The sequence below is a fragment of the Chaetodon trifascialis genome, chromosome 16, assembly GCF_039877785.1.
Source record: "Chaetodon trifascialis isolate fChaTrf1 chromosome 16, fChaTrf1.hap1, whole genome shotgun sequence".
NCBI classification, from domain to species: domain Eukaryota; kingdom Metazoa; phylum Chordata; class Actinopteri; order Chaetodontiformes; family Chaetodontidae; genus Chaetodon; species Chaetodon trifascialis.
In genome coordinates, this window is record NC_092071.1 from 15,881,567 (window position 1) to 15,905,708 (window position 24,142).

General features: G+C 41.8%; 1 protein-coding gene across 5 annotated transcripts in view; it reads left to right on the forward strand.

The window, feature by feature from the left end:
* Nucleotides 1–8,511: 8,511 nt before the first annotated feature.
* The window catches only part of gria3a (glutamate receptor, ionotropic, AMPA 3a), an 81,251-nt gene continuing 65,620 nt past the window's right edge, over nt 8,512–24,142 (forward strand). For 4 of the 5 annotated variants that reach the window (XR_011603167.1, XM_070982569.1, XM_070982568.1 and 1 more), the window contains exons 1-3: nt 8,539–8,953; nt 9,364–9,522; nt 22,951–23,190. Coding sequence is in view for 3 of the 5 variants with exons in the window: in XM_070982569.1 (XP_070838670.1) it covers nt 8,866–8,953; nt 9,364–9,522; nt 22,951–23,190 (487 nt within the window). In the remaining 2 variants the exon portion in view is untranslated. Of the gene's footprint in view, nt 8,954–9,363; nt 9,523–22,950; nt 23,191–24,142 lie in introns of all 5 variants that reach the window. The other variant, XR_011603168.1, reaches the window with a different exon arrangement.

Here is a 24,142-nt window from a genome sequence, read left to right on the forward strand (position 1 = left end):
GTTCATCATCTCACTGTTAGCACTTCATGTGCTTATACATATATTGCATATATATTCGCTGAGCGACTAATATGCATTTAAAAGCCATCAGAGGTCCCCTGTTTCTTTGGGTCCTTGTGAAATGTCGACAATAAACATTTGCATTCATAAAGTACTTTGCTGTTGGGTGAGATGGCGGGTCATTTAGACTGGGATCAGCTTCTACTGGGATCACTTGCATAAGCAGAATGGAAAGAAAAACTGCAGCACTTTTCGAGCCAGATTCACAATTTGCTTTCTGAAAATTGTAATTAGATATTGAACATAACACTGAAGCGCTAAATTATCACATGGAAAATCCTGCAGAGAGAGTGTGTGTGTGCGTGTGTGTGGACTTAAGTTTACTCCACAGTTTTAGAGGTAATATGAACTATGGAGAATATCACTGGAAAGTCAGCCAAAAGGCACAAAGTCTAATGTTCATTCTGTCCTTTAAAACATCTGTTGTTGAGATCTCTTCAGGCAGATGAAGAGACAAGAAGTGAAAGAAAACAGAACATCGATAATTAAAATTGCTGGGCTAATTTGTTTTGTTCTGTAAGCGCTTTGCCTGTGGGACATTCAGTTAAAGACGTGGGAATGTTTAATCAAATTTCCATTAATATTCATCTGTGCTGCTGCTGCACCTTAGCTCCCTCTGGTTACGAACATGCTGTTCAAGACGACTTCCTAATTACCAGATTTTTAGACTTTTATTTCATCATTTCCTCCATTTGCGAGTAATCGGTTAAAAAAAAAACATCATTTTGATTCAGCTGCTGCTCTTTCTTCTGAAGACACTTTGTTTGCGAGGATTGCCATGTGACGGTTTAATTACATGCTCAGTTTAGTAATGGACAAGTGGACGTTTCCCCCCAGTGGAATAGAGTCTTTTCAATTATGTATTATCCCTTTTTTTCATCATGTCAAGGAGAAAAGAAATAGTGGTACACTGAAGCTATTCTGCCATCTGCAAACAATAAATACCTCTCAGTTTCTGACTTAAAGAAATGAGCCTAATGATTACAAAGCACAGTGATTCATGGCTCCACATAAAAACGTTGCCTCGAGCCTCCCTCCTTTCAACAGATAAGCTAATGCTTGAGCTGGTATTAGGACTCATAAGGTGGAAGATAAACTCCCCTGAACTCATTTTACAAACACTCGACCTGACAAACATCAAACCCACTCATGTTCAGTGCGTCAAAACAGGTAATATTAAACTGTACGTCACAGGAAGACACAGTCAGATCTTATAGGACATGAAGCAGAAATTGAGAATTTTAGTGATACTAAGTGAACTATCTCTCAAGGCATCTGTGCGATTACTATGGCAACAGGTTTAGAGAGTTGCCAGCAAGCTTGTGTTACAATTAGAGCTGCAACAATTAATCGATGATTTCATGTAAGACGTCAGCAAGTAAATCTGCTTTTCCTTTTTTTTTTAATTCTTTATAATCGAATTGAAGCAGAAATTAGAAGCACAAGTGACAAACACTTACTGGTTCTGGCTTCTCCAATGTGATGATTTGATGCTTTTGTTTGTCATACATCATTAATTACAGCTATGGCTACAGCATCCCTTCTAAATCCAATAAATGTCCAACACTCAACATCAGCACATAAAAGGGCCCTATAATGAATCCACATCCCTACTGGGCCCTTCATCAACGCGTCGTCCTTGATATTCCAGCACTGAGTGATTTTTGCAGCCCAAATTCAAACTCAATTTGTTGCTTTTTGTGGCAGAAATACAGTATCTGAATCAAATCCACGTTCACCTCTGAAAGCCTGTTCTTTGTAACACCAGCTGTGACTGCGTTTGAAGTTTGGCATTATGTGGCAGTATTTGTTGCAGATCTGCTGAAGCTTCGTGAAGATGCATGGAGAGTGGCTGTGATCAGAGCCTAGTAAGTCACCCCGGATTTTCAGTGGAGGTCACATCAGAGCTTTAGCTGGGTTATTCAAGGATTTTCTCATTCTTGCTCATGCCTTTGTCACATCCTGTTTAGATGACTGTGATGCACTTTCTACTTGCGTAACACAGTCATCCTTAAATCATCCTCAGTTTGTTTGAAATTCTGCCGCCAGGCTCTGAGCAGTCTCCTTACTTACACTCATATTTGTCCTGTTAGAGCCTTTTAACGCTGTCTCCCAGCACAATTCTCCTATTAATTATCTATACAGTATGTCCTTCCATGGCAGAGCTCCAACCTGTATTCTCATAAGTCTACAGTATATATATTAATACAGATTCACAGTTTGATTTTAGGTTCTAACACCTAAGAATACTTTATGAAGGCACATAAACATCATTTCCAGTATTTAACTTATCACTATATCACTGAGCCGTAATGCACACAGCTTGGTAATTATCTGCGCAGTAGATTTGCCAGGTGGCGTTCAGTTCTTCATTGGACCCATAAACACTGTCATCAAGACTGTGTCCAGTATTTAGTAAATTATGCTGCCTGAGCGAATACTTTCAAGACTGAGCCAAAATTTCATTCACTAAATCAACTATTTGCTGCAGGGTGAAATTGCACTACCGTGAACTGAATACATGACTGAGACACGACGTTTAAGTACTGAATGTTTCCACTGGAAATACATCAAGTGTGTTTCCCATAGAGTGGCTTTATGCTAGCTGCATCGCTCTGTGGGTGGCAATGTTGGTCTGTTGGTCACTGCGATGTTCACGTTTGTAGCTTTGTGTGAAATTTCTCACCAACTACTGGATGAACTGCCATGAAGCTGAAAGCACCATCCTGACAAAATTCCAGTTTATTCAATGCTCAGTTTTTGACTTAATGCCTGCAAAGCTACTAACATTCCCATCAGCCTCAGCTGTGCTTGTTAGCAAAACCAAGACGGTGAACATGGTTATTGAACATCAGCATGTTAGCACTGTCACTGTGAGCACGTTAGCATATGTCACTAAATCCAAGTTGGATAATTTAGACCGATGGAATATGGAAAGACATGAAAATAACCTCAAAGGAAGAAGTTTTTGAAAACTTGTGAACAGATTCAAAGATCTTCTGACCCATGTCCTGCTTGTAACACCTTCTACTTGCAATCATTATTAGAGCTGAGATCTAGTAGAAAAAGGAACTTAGACTCTCTAATAATTTTCACATCACATTTCCATCTTCCTGAAGGTTCTGCACTTATTACCTGTAGGTCAAATACAGAGACGTCTGCACCTGCTGTGAGGGAGTGATTACTCATAGCTAAAACCGGTGTCACAGCAAGGCACATCTACACCCTGCTTTTGCCCATTTGGCTGTTCCAAAGGAATGTGCTGCCATTCCTCTGCTCCCACCGAAACACTCTGCACTCAACACCGTAACGAACTCTCGTACTGATGAAATCACTCGTTCTGTACATTTGAAATGATCACTCTGAGGGGCATTTCTTGTGTTTGTTTCTTATGCATTTGTTGTGGGCTTAAACTTAAACCTCCATGTAACAGCATAGCATAGCAACTGCCTCTAATGGTGAGATAACCTTCAAAAGTAAAAGATGTCATGAAAACTATTTGAACGGTGAAGATGAAGCAGCCAATCGGCAGCCCATGTGCTGTAAGATGCGGCATGTTGAGCGGCTCGGAGCACTTACTGGAGCTGAAGCTCTATGTTGAGCCATAAATACAGGCATTTTAAAGGAAGCCTTCGGAGTATGAAACATGAAAGGTTTTATAGCACTCAGCATGCTCTTTTTATCCCTCGACCTTTCTGGGGAGCTTCAGACCACTTATTGCTGACCTTGGGTACCATAACACAAAGTGCAATATCATCGTTTCATTTCAAGAATTTACAAGCATTGCTTTCATTGTTTAGTTACATATTAAACCTCTCTTGGGACCCCCTGTGCCAGGCAGGCAGGCGTGTTACATACTGTCCGTGGTTCTGGTTTTGGTGCATGTATTATTAATCCCAGTTAATCCACTGCACACTATTCCCTCAGGCCGTTTCTCTGTGTATGATATTGGCTGAATGAAAGTTGCGATATTAAAGCAAAGTTTGCTGCGGTCTGATCTGCGGAGCATCCAGGAGAGCAACACGTTATCACACTTTATTAGATTGTATTTGCTGCCTCTTGATCCCTGACCAAGAATAATTAATGGCGCTAGATACATAGTTCACTGTTTGGTTTTGTTTACATCCACGCGTCTTATCTTAAATTATCCAGTGCCAGCCCTCATTTACTACGTTATCAGCCCGAGGAAAATGAGGCTGCGCATGCATGAAAGCACTTGTGCTATGCATTTTTCAATTCTCCCAGCAGGCTTTGGTCCTAATGTCATCTTAAATGTGAAAGGCAGAGCTGCGCATGTGGCTGCAAAGTTCCTCATCCAATTTCACAGGTTCCAGCTCTGAGTAATGACACCAAAACAGAGACTTTGACTAAATAAACAAGTGAAGTTCCGACCCCTAAAGCATTTATTTATATTAATAAACTGTTAAACACTAGATGTAAAAATACATACGTAGCTTTGCTTTTTTCTTGATAAATGCTTCAGAAATGTTGAGCAAACCAAGCCTGTGTCACACTGCTAAAATTAAAGCCTGTGAGAGAATACAAGCTTTTTTTAATGAAATGTATGAAAATGACACTTGCATTCTGAGAGTCTGGTGCATTTTTATTTGTTGTTTTTATATGTTAGCATCTGTTATCTGTTTGACACATACTCACGCTGAATTTTAAAGAATGATTACAACTGACTGAAAATCAGTTGCCTTTTTGATGACTTAATTACTGTGGATGGCTGATGCGTCTGATTCTAAGTGTGTGCTCTCTGTTAGCAGCGCTACGTGTAACACTGCCCGTATTTAGGCCACTCTGCTCCCTCAGGCTTACAACTTGTGTGCATAATTCTGTGGGTTATAACAAGCAATTGCTATATATAAAACAAGGTTAAGTTCACAGACACTGATAGATTGTTATTGGCAAGTTATTGAACACGTTCTCGGCTATCTGGTTGGTTTTACATTGCATTAAAACAGTGTCGATATTTGTCTGCACTGTGTCTCACCAGCTAGCAGGGGTTTGTGTTCTGCTGTCATGTTATTCATGTTAGCCTCTTGGAGCAATGTCAGATAACGCCATGCTATTTATCTCACTCACCATATGGTCCCACACTGCATAAATGCCATTTTTGCTTAAACTCCATAGGAAGTTCTGGAAAGACCTGCTGACATTTACACTCAATTGAATCTTGCTAAAGAGGTTGTGTATCAGACAGAGAGCGAGACACTCCCTGAGCAGATCTCATTTGCCACGGTGGGAAGTGGGAAACGTGCCCACGGTGTGCTGAAGAGGCAGCGCAATGGTTTCCTCAAGACTCCTCATGCTCATTGAAAAGCTGTCAGAACTTGTCGCTGAGGGAAGCTGCGTTACCCTGAAAGTCACTGTCTTCTATTGAAACCAGAGAATCAGCGTGCAGCTGTAGAGGCTGCAAAGTCACAGTGACATAAATTGTACCATCAAACCAGCTCATTAAGAGGCAGACAGGAAGGTATGATAAAAAAAAGAGGCAAATATCTCATCTTCATTCTTAACACGTATAGTGATAAATTTACTGCAGCAGCAAAGTTTCTCTCTTCACGTCACTTGACACAGAATCTTATCCCTGCTGATAAAATGTCCTTGTGTGAGACAGTCACACATTAGAGACTGCATGAAAATGATCAGGGGGTCAGGAAGGGGAGGGTATTGTCATTTGTCTTTTGGCTGGAGGGAGGGTAGTCTGATTTTTTCAGAAAAGCTAAATGCTAACGTCAGCGTGCTAACATGCTCACAATGACAATGCCATCAACCTGGCCTAATGTTTACCATGATCACCAGCTCGGTTTAGCATCTTAGCCACTCCTTTATTTTTTCATCCCTGCTTTCTTATAATATGTTTACATCAAAAAGATAACGGTTCATGAAGATGCATGCAGCCGTATGCAGAACGGAACAGTTTTCTCTCTGTATCAGGGTTTTATTAATGCGTACATTGGAGGCACACATTAGAAGTTCCATTAGGATATTGAGTTTTAAATTGGAGAATGTGATTTAGAAAGTTGAACTGATTTAACACTGTTAATGTTATTCTGACATATTATGGTGAGTGCTGAGGGTGTTCTGTGTTTTTCCTCAAGTGGAGGGTTTTAAAAGAAAACATTAATAACCCTGTGGAGGCTTTTTGCAAAGTGAAACATAAGCTTCGTGCCCCCCCCCATCACACCAATACTCTTCATGCAGTCCCTCAACACCCCTAAATGTGGTTTATTGCAGGCTGCACTTTGGGCTTTTGAATTTACCTCTTCGCACCTCTTGCATATGCATGTTTTGCAAGGATTTGATTTAAACGATCTATATTTAAGTGGACTGAAACTAATTGGATCATTCCTCAAGTGGCAGGAAAGTGATATCTACAAATGACACGCTAACAGCGGTGGACATCTGCGGAAAGGTCAAACCAACCGAGCATTATTTTCATTCATGGAATTAAACTTAATTATAGTGCAGTTGTTCTGCCTGTTGTGTCCTGTGAAAGATTAGAGTTGTATGCCAAGCATTAAATCACATCGAGATCAATAAGCACAGACTCTGTAGCCTGTTCTGCTGTGCTGGTTTTGCAGCAGTATAAATAGGAAGCTGTATATATATAAATAAATATATAATGCATGCATACACCCCTCTACAAACAAATGGTACTCCCTGATAATAATTGATATTGTATTGCACAGTTAATCTAATGGAATCGAAGAGTCATTCACAGTGAGTAAGCAATCCTGAGTGAGTAATGTGATTTAACTCTTATGTCTTGAAATAGATAAATGATTGTGGAGAATGAACTTCAGGCGGAAGAGTGGTCATCCTTAAAAAATTGATCTCAGTAACTGTATTTCAATAGCTTTAAATCACATTCCTGTACAGTACTGCAGTGTATGGCTGTTCTTTAAATTATACACTATAGTGTAATAAAAAGTGCCATTAAAGACTGAAAATCACCTGTAAACTTACTTTGTGTGACTTGGTAAAACCCGCTGTGTTTAGCACGGCTGCAGATGTACATAGAAGAAGGAAGTAGAGCTGCAGGGTTTTAAATGACAAGCGGTAAAAAAAACAAAAACAATAAGACGTTTGTGAAATTTACACCAAAATCAAGCAGAACAGCCTCAGTAGAAAATCCAGCTCTTCATCACTGGAGCATATTTGACGTTAGCTGCAGGTTTGCTGACATCGTTGAGTTTTAAGGCCAGAGATTACCTGACCATGAACTCATTAGGAGATAGATCACTGCATACCGTCACTCCATTCCTCCCACGCTAGTCTGATTGTCAGACAGAGCACTACTTCTTTGTCATGTTGATGTTGTAAGAACTGGATGGAGCATGTTAAACCACGAACAACTGAAGTCTGTACAACCTCAGATAAGTCTGCGCTGATCCTTCCCCTGCCGACTCTCTGCTGTCTGCAGCTAGTTGTGTGACAGATAATAATGATGATTACTTCAGGCGTCTCATCATATTTTGTGAGTCTAATGCACACCGTTTTTTATACCGAACAATACGACATTGTGTCTGAATGCGTAGAAGAAACTGGCCTTTTTTCCATGTGATGTGTGTTCAATTGCACATTCTCAATATGCAGAAATGTCTTTTAACCAGTGTCAGCAGAAAAAAATGAACCTATCCTTATAACTCTATGGTGAGTTAAATACACAGATTATTTGGAAAATGTGCTGCAGATGAAAAAATTCAATGCCACTGTTGTTGGTTTTTCATTTAGAGCATTAACACTGAGAACTCAAACCCTGAATACATCCGAACACACCACTTCAGCATGTTGGCCCTTAGATTTGGTCGCTGCTCCTGGACTCCCTGCATCAGCTATACTCATGGTTGCCAACAAAAATGAAATCGAAATGACTTATCGCAAGTAAGTCAATTAGGATACTAATGTTTAGCATTAGTTAGGCCACTTGGCAACCAGTGATTAAACTGTGATAAATCAGGGCATTAGCACCCACATCTACAGTCTCTGCACTCACACACCTGCAGGGGACAGCCTAAGATTATGCTGCCTGTGTGCAGGACTACTGCTGCATGGGTGCTGCTGCACATCTAAACACAACAGGGAGGGAGACAAGACATAAGAAAGAGATAGATAGATAGATAGATAGATAGATAGATAGATAGATAGATAGATAGATAGATAGATAGATAGATAGATAGATAGATAGATAGATAGATAGATAGATAGATAGATAGATGCACACTTACATGGCTTACACACACACACACACACACACACACACACACACACACACACAGCAGTATACTGTTGGTCCATACTGACTAGATGCTGGTGTGTGCTGCTCTGCCTTTGCACCACACACCAAACCCAGCAGAGGCTACACCGCCTCACACACCAACTCTGCAGTGACGTGAGGAGGAAGAGGCTGCTCTTATTATAATTCAACGTCAGACCAAGTTTGATAAACGCCCCCCTTCTCCCTCCCTCATCTCTTCTGCTCTCCTCGCGCTCCCTCTCCCTCTCTCTGGCCCATTTCAATGGTCCTTATCCACAGTAAGGAGATCCGCTTTTCCTCTCCTCCTCCTCCACCATCACCACATCTTTGAGATAACACGCTGCCTTTAGGTTTCCAGCAGCAGCAGAGGGCTGGCGCTGCAGTTGCGCTGGCACACATTCAACGTGGGTGCACACAGTGAGTGAGAGGGACCCGCCGCATCTTGTGGATTTCTTTGCGTACAAGCTCGTGTACATGGTTCTCCCTGCTGTTCCTCTGTTACATCCAGACCAGGAGTTGATTCCACTTCTCGGAGAAAAATGTGGCATCGTACAAAGGCGACGGTGCTTGTTTTATTGTATTTTTGGGGGGAGTCGCTGGCAGGGTTTCCAAATCAAATCAACATTGGTAAGTTGAATGAGATGCTTTGACTACACATTTCTCTGTTCAAACAGTCTAAATAGGACACGTAGCTGCGAGTCGCGCTGATTTGGTTATTTGCATAATTCATTACCAAGTTCACTTGTCGTAAAGACACAAGGCTGTGGGATCCTGCGCGTCTTTGTGGGCGGTTTTTGGAAAATTTGAGTTGATCCAAATTGTCCAAAATGTCAGTATCTGCAATGCATTATTTATCGAGCGCTAACACATTTGTTCACTGGCTTGCCTTGGATGATCTGTGCAATAAAGCGTAATTGTATGGCGCTGCCCTCACTCTGTACATAAGTCAAATCCTGATCACTGGACCAAAACTGTTGATGTGCGTTGGGAATGAACTCATCAGAGCGCTGTTACATGTGACATGTTGTCTCCTGTAGGTGGACTGTTCATGCGCTCTACAGTGCAGGAGCACAGCGCCTTCAGGTTTGCTGTCCAGCTGTATAACACCAACCAGAATGTGACGGAGAAACCCTTCCACCTCAATTACAATGTTGACAACCTGGAGTCCTCCAACAGTTTCTCTGTCACACACGCCTGTGAGTAGTTCTACATCATAAACCGCTCCACGCGAATTTTCTGTGCATAAGAAAAGGAGGAAAATCTCCTTTTCACTATGAAAAACATTACGCAATTATCCTTTTAAAACTGTATCCAGATGTAATGATGCAGGTTGCAGCCTAACACACACACACACACACACACACACACACACACACACACACACACACACACACACACACACACACACACACACACACAGTATGTGAAATGTTTGTTGTTCAATGGTTTCATTGGCAGGCGAATCTAAAAATTAAACACCTAATGTTTATGAGCTGAGCCACTGTTTGGATAAAATGGACCATCGCTTTAAAAAACACAGACACCTGCCAACCGTCTGGCTTTATACTCAAACTCCTCTGTCCTGCAATCTGAAATTCACCAGCTGGATGATGGAGCATGATGGCCTGTAATTGGCCAAACACAGTGATTTTGTAAACTGAGTAATTCAGTAATTCCAGAGAAGCTGATCTGCAGCAGTCCGATGACTTTGGTGGAGAATAAAGCATCGCTGCTCTGGTTGTTGTGGCGTCTGGCTGTGGCATCAGATAGAGGCCGCCAGTTAGGAAGTGTGTAGTGGCGGCGGCTCCAGGTGAAGTTGGTTGCATCATGCAGATTGTTGCATTGGATCGAGTCTTTTTTCTCAAGCTTGTAATGTAATCTTCACCTCTTCCCCTTCATCATTAAGCTTAGGTTGAATATTTGAAAGGTAAGCATTGCTTTTCTAGTTGTCATTTGGTGCCACCAGTCAAATCTAATGCAGATTAGTAGCCATACTTAGGCTGTAACCCATTCTCTGACTCAAAATATCTCATCAGGTTATATCAGCAGCATCCTGGCTTATATTCTTCCGACAACACGTTTGATGGATAAACAGCCTAATGTGTCAACTGTAACATACTGTAATCCGTGTAGTCATCTCTTCAAACATGATGGATGTGATAGGAACGGCTGTGCAGTGTGATATGGCTTCATAATTGGTCTACCAGTCACTCCTCTGCCATGTAGGCCACCAAGTTCTGTCTGGAGAATTAATTTGTTATCCTTCTTGCCACCGACTGCACTTCACACTTCACGCTCAAGCATCAGCTGCAGCTCTCCAAACTGCCGTAGAGAGTGGCAATGTAACCTAATGAAGTGAGAAAAAGGGGCAAAAAAGAAAGAAGGAAAAGCAAATTGAACACAGCTGTACCTCATATGTCTCAGGCTCGGCTATAATGAAAATACAAAATGCTGTTGAGATGATGTGGCTGTTGGTGAGTGCAGCGGGGAAGAAGCAAGGATGCATGTTTACACAAATTCACACACCCTGACGCTGCCGAGCGTAGCCTCGCACTGTCGGCTGCTGAGTGATTCCACTGGAGGGGCTGTGGGGTCAGTGCTTAGCTCAAGGGCGCTTCAGATGTTGTTCCTGAGGAAGAGATGAATATTACATGCTTGGCTTGTCCACATCAGGGATGAAGCACAACCTCTCCTACTTGGACTTGTTTTTCATTTCCAGGAGGTCAAATGCAAGCCATTATGTAAAATTACTCATCCAGCAAAAGCATTTCTTGTGACAGCGTCAATGAGCTGTTTTTACTCCAGTGTCGTCTTTGACCCGGGTTGTCTTTTGGCCACACTTAAATAATTTCATTTTGTAGGATATGAATACATGTTTCGAGTCATGTGCATTTTTTCTGCAGGGCTGTGCTTCTCATGCTACATTTTCAGACGTGTTCGCATCTCATCTTCCACCAAATCTCTGCAGGGAGCGTCCGCGCCTCATGAGGAACTCCTTAGAGTTAAGCAGGGAAAATAGAGGCCTGTTGAATTACACTTAAAGATTCAGACCATAGGCAGGGTTCACTTTGAGTAAATTTGAATCCATTGTTTTTGAAAGAGGCTTAAGGTTTTTCCTCCTAAAGGATAAGAACAGATAATCAGCAGGATTAATTTTGCGAGATAAGCTGTTGCAAGCTAAGCTAGATGCTTCCCAGTTGAAAAGGACCAGTGAGCAGCTCATTATGCAGACCAGCCAGGCCAGCTTGTGACTAAGGCACTTGCTTGAAAATGCACCAAACTCCATAATTCTTATTTTTAGTAGTCCGGATTGCATAATGCCCTGCTTGCCTGGCAGGTGTTGATGTAGCAAATGTGATGATTATGATTTGACACATTTCTATTCTGGTTAGTCATTGCTGTGCTTTCCCCACAGCTCACATTGTTAATTTTGATAATATTAGCAAGCGTTAAGATGACTATTTTAAATCTGCTTGTTTCTTGTGATCTTTGTGACGGTGTCCGAAATGTCCCCCTTTGTATGAAATGAAGGAATGAATAAAGTAGGTGTATAACTGACAGGAATTAGTCTTTGCTCAGAGCTCATTTGGATTCTGAATGGAATAAAGCAGGACAACACTGCTGTCCTCCAGCTGGGTCACTGCATAATGATTGTTACAAATCCCTGATGGCAAATGACTGTGTTATTGGCAGCGTGAATCAATAGGTGGAAGGCTGTAGTCCAGTAGTAGTGTGTGTGTGTGTGCGTGGCTCCAGTTTGTTCTCCAGTATGGAAAAATCAATTCTCACCAAGCTTTCATTTTCTCTATCTCAGTCCCTCTTCACTAATATATGGCTGTTCTCCAACTTCCCCTGGCCAGAGACACTGAATCTTCAGTTCGATGCTTGCTTTGCAGCTACGAAAGTTGAGAAACAAACAAACCTGTAAACAGCCAATGATGCATCGCGGCAAACAATTTCCAGTCATCGCAGCGTGATTGAATTGATTCCGACAAAGAGAACTTGACAGTGCTGTTGTGTTTATTATCTCACCAATTTGTGGCTGGCTGGAGTGAGGCTGCAGCGTGTATTGATGTGACACCTTGCCCCAGGCCAGGACAGATTTTGTGCATAAATGCAGAAATGGGAAGGTTATATCCATTAAGACTGAGGTCAGGGCAGGAAGAGGCAGCGGAGACAGAGAGCCGCTGGCCTGGCTGGACATTCGGGGGGGGGGGGGGGGGGGGGGGGGGGCTAAACCAAGTGGGATTATAGTTTTTGGATATGGTGACAGGGCAGACAGCTCCAACAGATCACTTCATATCTTTATTTCCAAAGCATTTGCTCCATGTATAATTGTCTGCATTTAAGATGGCACTAATTTATACTCATTTAAAACATGTAGTGTAAATTTCCGATGTTTTAGACATTTGCAAGCACATATTTACCGTAGATGTGTCTAATCTGTGGTGCCACTGTGACATGTGGAAAAACAAAGCCCAAATAAGCCATATCCTGCATTTTTTAAGACTTTCCTTTTTCACTGGATCTGCTCAGACCAGAAATTTTCCACAGATGAACTTTCATTTGACCAATTTGACTGAATCAAATGTGAATTTGACAGTGTTTCTTATAGCTACCTATCCTCCCTCTGCTATGACTCAAACCAGTGTGATGCTGCTCAGACAGAGGCTAATGTTAGAGCACTTCAGTGTGTAGGCAATGGACAGTCCCACTAATGCAGCACAGACCAGTTTAGGTTGCCAGATCTCCTCCTCCTCGTCCTCCTCCTCCTCTTCTTCTTCTTCTTCTTCTTCTTCTTCTTCTTCTTCTTCTTCTTCTTCTTCTTCTTCTTCTTCTTCTTTTGCATTCTTAAGACTGTGGTGACTACACTGACTCATAAGCTGTGTCCATATAAGGACATTATACTTTTTGCAATCCTTACGCAAATGTAGCACGTGAAAGAATTATACCTACAGCAATGGCAGTTTGAGCTAATACTATCCATTATTATTATTATTATTATTATTATTATTATTATTATTATTATTATTATTATTATTATTATTATTAAGGATTCACTGGATTATATTCTCTAATAGTGTTGTATTCAATGCATTGTTTAAAGGAATAGTTCAAAATTTAAGGAGAAACACTTATTTGCTTCTTGAGAGAGTTAGATGAGAGGATTGACACTGCTGCCATGTCTTTATGCTAAATATGAAGCTACAACAACCACAAAGACTGGAAACGGGGCAAACAGTTAACCTGGCCCTGTCCAAAGGTCCACCACCTCAGGAGCTCACTAATTAAGATGTTTTATCTTATTTATTAATGCTGGTGGGCAGGTTTTACTACCTTCAGACAGAGCCAGGCTGTTTGCAGTCTTTGTGCTAAGCTAAGCTAACAAGCTGCTGGCTGTAGGCTCTTTTTTACCGTACAGGCTTATTGATCTACTTATGTAATTCAGAGCAAGAAAGCAAGTAAATGTATTTCATAAAATATCTAACTATTCCCTCAGGTAATGCAACAGCTCACACATAGCCATCACTTCAAATGCGGCGTTTCTGCAAAAAAAAATGGCTCAAAGGAGGACGTCGTCACGAGCTGGATCATTAGATCTCGTGAGCTTTTATAAGTATTGAAATTTCTGAAGGTAAATGTCAACTTGCTCTGCATCAATTTTTCTGCAGTTACTGTGGCAAAACAAACATGCTTGAATCAAGCAAACAATATATAACAACCTCAGATCCATCATGACTATGAGAACTCATTTAAACCGACAAGTCATGAATGATGCATGAACACCACATACAAGGTTGTCAAATTGTTTGGCCCGAGGAAGAGTATTCTGCATGATAGTTTCTATCTTAATCCACACTGTTTGACTCATGAACGTGTGTCCATACAATGAGGGTTTATTTATATTTTTTAAATGGCACCAACAGAGTCACTGAGGTCACTTATAATGAGAGGACAAGCCCACGCTACGCTGTGCACGCCTGAATTCAATTGTCAATACTTGTTGAGGAACACATTCATCTTTGTTGAGATATTTGGTCAGTCTTGTGTGTGTGTGTGTGTGTGTGTGTGTGTGTGTGTGTGTGTGTGTTTCATTTGAAAGCTTTAAATGGATCCTCTTGATTTGGGAGCCCTTGAACAGAAAGAGACACTTACCCAAAAGCATGTCCTTTTATCACAATGCACTGATAAAAATATCTGAGTTACTGCTACTGCAGCCAGAGTCCTGTCAGTTTGGATGACCTGCCCCAAGTTGACAAGTACTCATTCTCAGATTTGTCATGCCGTTCTCACAGGGAAGCATAATAAAAAAAAACATAAAAGCTTTCAGACAGTCTTTGTAGTAATTTTATCTAACTAAAGAGTCACTTCACTTGCAGGCAGTGCTGTTGTCTAACTGATACTTTCACCGACACGAATGCGTGGTCTGATCCTTAGTTTAATAAGAGCTTTTCGGGTGTATCGCTGTGGGCCAAGACAAACACTCATGGGTCATCATGCAGCATAAATGCATTAGCTTCCTCTGAACAAGGGAGTACTGATGCTAAAGAAATGGCCATAACCACAACAGAGGCTTTTAAACATCAGTTGACTGCAGACATCACCGTCAGTCAAGTGCAAAATGTTTTTGGCCAAACCGCCTCCCAGCTATTGTAAGAAAGAATCGGACCTGGCTGGTTGTAATGCCGTAAAATGGCGGAATCGCGCTGAGTAGGTTCAGGGGCAAGTCACTGGAGATGTGCAGTTAGTCTTTCATCCTGTGCATCAGAATGTGCTTACATGTCAGTGCTGTAACAGAGCGACGGTGATCACTACTGACAAGCTACAGTGATGCTGCAGCAGTTTGTTGCGATCTTACACAACGTCCTTCAGCGAGACTGCCTCTGAAAAGCTCTGCTGTTATTCACTAAATGTTACCTGAGATGATCCAAGGACAGCAAGCTGTGAACTACACAGAAGAATGCGTAAGAAAACCAAAGATGCCACCGGGGCAGTGAATAATTTAGAGGAGCTGCATTCATACTGTGGATTTGGGAAGGTTGCATGAGTCAGTTGTTGAATGTAAAGGAGCCACTTCGCAAAAATCACTTCAAGTCTTTCAGTGTGTTGAATTCGCTTGAAACAAGAAGCTGCATTAGTTTATTCGTCATATTTGATTCTTCACTGTCTTTATTCAGTCTATTTTCTACCCACAGTGCGACGCTTGTGCCATGTTATTTTGCAGTAGTGAGGAGCAGAACCGATCATTATAGTTGATGGATTGTGAACAGCTTAGGAGATGTGTTTTCCAATGAATTTAATCCATAAAATGAATTCATTTTATGGTCTAAAATGGAGGATTTTGATATTGTATTGAGTCAACTGAAACTACTTTGCACACAGTCATCAAATTTTCCACTTTACTGCATTTCCTGATGTATTTTTGATGTGAATCCACATTCCAGTGTCTTCTGCAGCTTTACAACCTTTTTTCACTGAGAGTGCTGTATTCCTCTGTCTCTTGTAATAGTGGTCCTTGGATGATGTTTTTTGCAATATATGCAAAGCATGTGTAGGTGGAGTGTTAGCAGCGCTTTTACTGCGCTGCAGTGCAGTATTAAAGTGTATTCTTCCATACAAGGCTCCAGTAGCCACAGGCCCTGTCTCTGTATCGCTGCTGTAGATTTCCTTCTGTCATGTTGTTTTAGCATGTGGGCTGAATCCAGTTGTATTTCTCAGATTAGGGCTAATCCAACCAGTGTTGCCCCGCTTTCTGCGTGTAATGACTATCTGCTGGGGGTAGCCTAATGGAAGAAAATGTGTGCCTTTACAAATCTGTAATCTTTAGAGAAGAGGGAATTCCAGCCAACATGCAACCACACTGCCTGAGGAGAAACACCTACTCAGGCTTCAGTCCCTATATGCCCTCTGCTTTCCCTCTGCTTGGTCAACTGAGACGAATTGCACAACAATGCAGACTGTAACGTGGATACAAATATGAAACACTTAAATGTCATAACACACAGATCATTTCAGCCGCGTGCACTTTGCCTTCAGTCAGATTTGTATCCAAATAAACATTTACTGTGATTTTACTGTCTGGTGAAATTAAACTAGCAGGTCTTAACAAGCCTTTCAGTAGAATGACTGCAGCTTATTAAACTCAAAGCAGATGAGATGCTGTGAAGAGTCACTATTCAAAAGGTCATGCACAATTTCATGAACATGCATAATGCATGTGCCATCTTTTTTATCACCATGTTAAAGTGCTGATCTGTGAATGGCACGCCGCTATCTCAACATCTGCTGTATGCCTTGAAATTTAGTACAGACAGTCGTTGTCCCCAGAGGCTGAATCCTATGAGACTGGTGATCCCCTAACGTTCCCAGTGTCACCTGCTGGTTTGTTGTTTTAACTGGAATATCTCAACAACCAGTAGATGGATTGCCACGCAGTTTGGTTGCAAAACCAATGACATTCCCATCAGCCTCAGCTGTATTTCGTGTGATAATTAAGGGATGATACCATGCTGAAATGCTAATCTAAGATGGTTTAGCTCAAAGCACTGCTGTGTCAACCTCACAGAGCCGCTAGTGTGGCTGTAAACTCTTTGTCTTAGTTTGACATAAAACACTTTTTACATCACATGTTTCACTGTGTGTTAATTAATTTCTCTTATAAGGCCAATGCAAATAAAAAGAAGGAATAAATACTGAAACAAACATGGGGCAGACACAATGAAAGCAGCTGTATTATACAGCAGCCTTGCAATAACTATGAATATAGTGTGTTTTCATTATGTGCACCCACAGTACATACAAGGATGAAACGTCAATCTGCTGTTATTCAAATGAAGAGGCAAACTAGTGATGACATTTTTATTCCATCTGCATTAAATTCAATTCCATAGCCCACTTTATTTTATTTCCATGTTTATGTAGTGCAATGAATACGACCTGACAATAGATTGCCAGATTCATTTCACAGTTAATTTCATTTTAAGTACAGCATAGTTATGCTCTGGAGTACATCGTGAATTTTACTGCATGTCGGTGAAGTTTCCATTTTAATTTAGACAATGCTGATGGATTTTCAAACATGGAAATGAAAACAGGATGACGGATATTTACTGTCAGGTTTTTCCTTCATCGTAACTTACATTTTCTCACCAGCTTAAAAAGGCTGGAAGGCGTAAGATGTTGAAATAAAATGGAACAAAATCTATTGAATTGCAGCGTTCTTAAAGGTCAAACACTGCAATGGATACATGAGAAATTTATAGGAGGATTTTAAGGATCGGCACAGGACAGAAATCGAATCAATCACGCTCTTATTTTCTGCTTTGGAAACAGACATCAGCCGTGGTTGGAGCCATTCATTGGATAAGTTAAAATATATTTTTTGCGGATGTAAATGATTTGCTTCTCACGGTCCAAACACACGCAGATCAGAGGGCAGAAGCCACAGATTGTGGTATGCATAATAAGTGATTGTATGTGTATTCATACGACCTCGTCAGTGTCTCATTGTCTGATGCCCAGCGCACGCTGGTGCACTAAATGCTTGAGCCCATCCATAAAAGCAGAAACTGAATTATCGAGGGTGGTAACATGACGGCAACTGTGGCAACGTTTGGGAATACCTGTGAGGCACTCGAGTGTGTCCTCACTCAGCTGTCGGACGCGGTCCTGAGATATTCCCACCGCATCCCTGTACGTCCTGTCCAGCTGACACACTGAACAGCTGCTGGCAGAATGCAAAGGTACAAAGGAAACATGCTTCTGGGAATAACAAGGGAGGGATGTTGGCTGTGTGTCCTGACCCCGCAAATCATCATTCAGAAGATGGCACAGCTTAGCTGCCCAGCTCGTTTCCACGAGGAAACACTGAGTCTGCTGGGTGTCTGTCAGTCAGCACATTTACAAGATTTGTTGGCATCCTCCGTCCAGCCTAGTAATGCTGTCTCATTTGATGATCTCCTTTAACACACAAGTGCAAAGAGATCTTAATTACTTTCAGTTTTGGAATTCACGGCACTTCATTTATATCCTCCAAGTTTCTGTGACTCAACATTTGGTATCCTTTTCGATATAACCTGCAACTATTAATTCAGTATGTTTGTTTGGCGGGAATGAGGCACAAGTAGTCCAGTGAATTGGCTGAAGTTCTCATGATGGGAAAATGCACCACCTTGATTTTTAGTTCATAGTTCATCTGACAGTTGTACATCATGCAGAGGTTACATAACCTCACCTGTGACACGAGGGGTTAATGGTCAGGGTGTGCCACATAATACCTGTGCAGGACTCACCCTGACTGAGGCCTGTATGAAGACACTGACATGACATGAATTATTATGGTATAAATGTAATATTGCAGTTAATTTAATGTAGGAAACCAGCTGAGATTGAAAATAGTCTGCACAGCCCCAAATCAAGATATGTATTTTTTGTGCTGCATTAAATAGAGACTTTAATTTGTGCTACAACCCCTCCTGCTTTCATGCACTGAGGGGCTAATTTATAGCTAACATGGCTTTACTTGCTTACCTCCTTTCCAAGCTGCTCCTGACTTCTTTGGATCAACCTCAAATATCTCAACAACTACTTCATAGGTTCCCATTGCAGAGAGAGTCACAGTGCCCAATCCTAGCGATTGATACTCGCATTACTTTTCCTCCAGCACCACCGTAAGCTTGACATTTGTGACTTTTAGTGAAATGTCTCAACAACCCTTCGTCTGGCACCGTCAGATGGTGATCATTGTAAACATTACACCTGCTTAGCATCATTGTTGTGACTGCGTCGTGTTAGCATGTGTTTAGCATTTAGCTCAAAGCACCATGACTTCTAAGTACGACCTATCAGTGCCACAAGCATGACTGTAGACTCTCAGGGCAGGAAGGGCAAGAACAGACCTTACATAATATAGTTAGTGGAGTGTGTGCATGGCGTATTAACTGTGTAAGACTTTGAATAGATGTGAGTGGTCTTCATTAAGCTTAAAGGCAGAATTATCCTCAGAGAAACAGGCTTCACACTACTGTCTGCTCATTCAGTGCACCTTCTACACCCTCTGACGATATTGTAATAAAATAGTTGGTGAACATGCTCAGTGTTGGTCAACTTGGTCATGTCAGGACAACAGCTGCATGTTTGTGCTGTGTCCTCTGCCTTCTTCTCTCACTGAACATGTGACCCCGGGACGGGACAGGTATTCCCATGTGGCCAGCGAATCCTTGCTCCCCTTCAGGAAAACAAACTGAAGTCCTGCTGCTCTCTTCTCCTGTGGTATGGCTGCAGGCACTTCTCTCAGACAGCAGTAGAAAAATAACTTCACACCAGGCAGCAGCACACGCATAAACAAGTTATTTGTTATGTCACAAAAAGTAAAGTCATTGTCCTCACTGTCCCCAAGCTCAGTGTCCAATTCCCTCAAACCTCAAGGCTCTCACAGTGACTCAGTCCAAGAATGTTCACCTCCTCATCTCAGTGCGAGCCTGCCTCTATCCTTTTTCTTCATTCTCGCTCTCTTATATGCATAAATTTCAATTTTCCCACTGTGTGCATTGTTCCCGTTTCAGGGGAGGACAGCAGCCCCCTCCTCTGTTCCCCCCCAGTAATAGAGCTTTAAGAATTCACTTTGTATGCTCGGCTCCGCTGTGCACACACACACTACAGGTTCATCCCTACATCAGCGAGCGTTATGAAAGACTCTCAAAAGATTCCCCAGCTGTCTGCAGGAGAGACCCTCAAAGCTGCACAGCCCTGAGTTTCGGGAAGACGCAAGACAGTGTTGATGCTGCTGGAGCTGCTGCATCTACCTGTTAAGTTTGACGAGGTGGCGAGAGCTGAGGAGACGCACAGAGGAGGGCGAGGGAGGAAAGGGAGAAAACAACAGTAATGACAGTAATAACAGGAGGAAATAAGGACGTGGACAGAAAGTGAAGAGTCGGACCATGAATATACAGGAAAGCCAGCATTCATATTCTACTGAAATGCTTAAAGCCCGCAGTGCAAAAAATAAAAAATAGCTCCACTTCCCCTTTGTAATAAAGTAAATGATGCGTAGCGTCATTTCTGACCATGATCAGGGGAATTTACTGTAGTTGACTAGTGTTTACTGCTTCATGAGCCCAAATATATGATTTCATTAGTCCTTCAGGAGAACAGCCTGTCTGTTTCACCTTGAGAAACAAAAAACTATTGTTGCCATTTTGAGAAGAGAATTGGACGATATTGGATGAGCTGAGAAGTGTTAATTTAATGGCTGCCCTCTCTTCCTCTTGGATAAAATGAGCTGAATATTTTGTGTTTCGAAAGAAATTTGTGAATCTGTAATTTGAGGACGATCTGCGCTTCGTTGAATAATGTCATTCGCTTTAAGAGCCACTGCGAAGCATGCGGAAACATTTTTCTGGTAATGAAGAGGGTGATTTATTTAAGTGTTTATGAAAGGCCTATTGAGTCATTGAAATGAAGGTTAAAAATTGTCCCTCTGACAAAAAAACAATGGTGCAGCAGCACCTGGAAGATTCTTCGCCTTGATTACAGCATCATCCTTCACCAATAACCCAACAGATGCAGCTTTTATTTCTGTGGATGCTTGTGTTTGTTTAGTATTTAAACCAGTGTCACCCTGGCCTTTCAGCACACATCAGCAGATCTAATAAAGGAGTTAAGGCTGAGAGGAGGAATAAAATGAGTGAGGGAAAGATGACTGAACCGAGCTGTCGAGGATGTGAGGATGACTGAATGGACTTAATGAAAACTGAACACAAGCAACATTTGAAAAACATACAGCTGAACTCCAACTGAACACACGGACACATCACACAACTGTGAAATTGTTTTCATGTGTTTGCAGACGTGTGTGTGGTGGTTTTTTTTTTTTCACTTTTATAAAGTTCAATTCCTCCTAGCTGCTATTTTTCCCAAAATGTGTTAGCCAAATTTCACCTAGAAAATAGTAAGACTGTAAAACACATGCTGAAGAAATGCATGACTAATGCAGAATGTATCATGAATTCTGATAAATGGAATAGGCAACCAGCTGTTTCTTTCCACTAAAGTGTGCTTGACTTGAAACTTTTATTTGACATTTGACTGCTTCTGTGGAAAATGTAGTTCCTAGAGAACACAAACTAGTAGTAAATCTTAGGATAAACCTGAACTTTTAATTTACTAATTAAATGCAATTTGGCAAATACTTTGTTTTTGTGATTGTACAGCAAATAATTAGCAATTCAGCATTAGGATGCGACTTTATGTGAGGGCACACAAATCGACCAGCCAGTAATGAAAAAGTGGTGATGTCACAAGTCAACCAGGAAACAGACAGTTGGGTAAATAAACATTCATTAATTGATGAAAAACATGAAGTGACTAGATTTCCTCTCCGACCCCACTGCTTTGATACATCAAACTCTGTTAACAGGTCTGTTGTTTGAAGCTTTTTGTGGCTTCAGAGGGAGCTCAAGTGATGTCATTTGCCTCAAGTGATGTCACTTGAGTCTGCGTGGGTCTGAAGACTAGAAGTTTGAAAATGTGGTGGAAAGTGTGAAGGTGTGGAGTTAGAAAGAGGTGAGCTTACCTCTGTTGTGCGCTCTTTATCTCGAGGCTACATTAGCCACTGATAGCACAGCACACCCGAATCTCAGATTGAACTCTTGGTAGTTGAGTTGCATTGTGGGTAATAAAGGCACAAGGTTTTGACCAAAACTGGATAAAAAAAAATCTGGTTCTGCTGCTAAGTTTTGGTACTCCATTGTGAGTGAGACAGTGTTATGGGAGTGCAATCAGTATCTCAATGACTCTCAAAAAGAGACACCTCATTAAATCCAATCAGTTACATAAAAACATATTTAAACACTGATTAGAGATACTGAAAAGCTTTGCTGAACAGTGTTGGAATCTGCTTTGAGCAGAGGGTCAGAAATATCAGAGCAGCTCTACTTGTTTGACCACCATTTGCTTGTTATTGCTAATATTAAGGGTCATATCTCTGATCCAGTCCAGCTTGGCGTTATTAAAAAACATTTATTATGTACAAATAAAATGAAATAGTTACCACCTTGTAAGACCAACTCTCTGATGCACTGAGCGTTTATGGCTGGAGCTCATTTTCACAGGCCCGCAGATGGCAGCAGATAGGGCTTGTTATAAATCTTTTATACTGCAGCACAGCCCGGCGCTTGCACATTTGCATGCTCATGTTTCAGGGTATTTGTCCATTAAGAGCTGTGGCAAGTGCACTGATTTCCCCATTATTTCTAGTTGATTACCCAAGCAGTTGCATTTAGACCAAGGAGAAGTGAAGGGCAGCGGGCAGCAGAGCATGGCCATGGGGAACAGACATCCCACATGGCACCCATTTATTCAGATAGCCTCTGCTGCACTCAAAAGATTAATGCCATCCCGGATTTGCTCACATCTCAACCTTACATTAAAGTTTTTAACCCTACAGTGGTCATTAGTGGACTCAGCAGTTTTAGGAGTTTTTTCATTAGAAATTTTGGACCTCCACTTCGTTTGAAAGGCCAGCTCGTGCTGTTTGTCATCATCCCTCCTGACTGAAAGAACAGCTGATCCTCAATGACTGTGCTTGTCCCTGACCTGAACCTGCTCTCTGTCCCTGTCACCAGTCTGCTCCCAGTTCTCCAGAGGAGTTTACGCCATCTTTGGCTTCTACGACAGGAAGTCCATGAACACGCTGACCTCCTTCTGTGGGGCGCTGCACACCTCCTTCATTACCCCCAGCTTTCCCATCGATGCTGACGTGCAGTTTGTCATCCAGATGAGGCCCGGTTTGCGGGGAGCTGTTCTCAGTCTGCTGGCCCATTACAAGTGGGAGAAGTTTGTCTACCTTTACGACACTGACAGAGGTAAGAGCGGCCCTCTGGGAGAGGAAAACGCACACACACACACACACACACACACACACACACGCACACACACACACACACACACACACACACCAAAACACCACAAACTTTCAGTAGGAGACAGATGAGTAATGCAGAACATCTCAATGCTGGAGAAAGTGGAAGAAATAATTGCCACGCCAAGCCCTGCTCATGCAGACGTGTTATTATATAGTATATGATCAGTCTTTAATATGTAAATCCCTTATCCCCAATCCTCATTCTAAGTGGTCTGATACATTTTAATCTATGCCAGTAATGATCCTAAATTGCTTCACTATGTGGCTGAATGCGACTCACAGAGGCAGTCAATAGTGCCTTGCTTCCGACGAATGAGTCATTCACAGGTGCTGCTGATCCGCCGCCATAGTGCAACTCCAGCCGCCTGAGCCCCTAATCCGCGGCACTCTCTGATTATCATTTCGCTCTAATTGGATTATATAAAGACAGAAACACAACATACTGTAACTTCTGCATGTGCCTCATGGCCCCCCACTCCCCTCATGTAGGCCAACTATTTACAGACTTGGGCCTTTGTCGTCCTCTGAGGGTGGGCATCTGGAGAGGCTGCATTGAGGAAAAGCACAACAATCTGCCTGTGCAGCTGGCCAGCAAACGTATGCTGCACCATTTGTGATTCCATTTGCGTTTTTAAGTCGTGTTACTTCTATTTAAAAAGGACTCAGTAGATGTAGAGATTTTCTTGGTGCAGTCTCTGCTGTTAAATGTGCCAAACTGTGCATTCCAAGTATTTTTAAACTGACATGGAGCATTTCTAGGACAAGTGCACTCCTTTTTCACTTCCCCCGCCTCACTTTATATATCTCCAGTCCAGGTGGTTGTCTAAGCTACTGCTCTCTCATGAAGCTGATTCTCACAGAGCCATTTTGTGCATTTAAAGAAAAAATTCTGC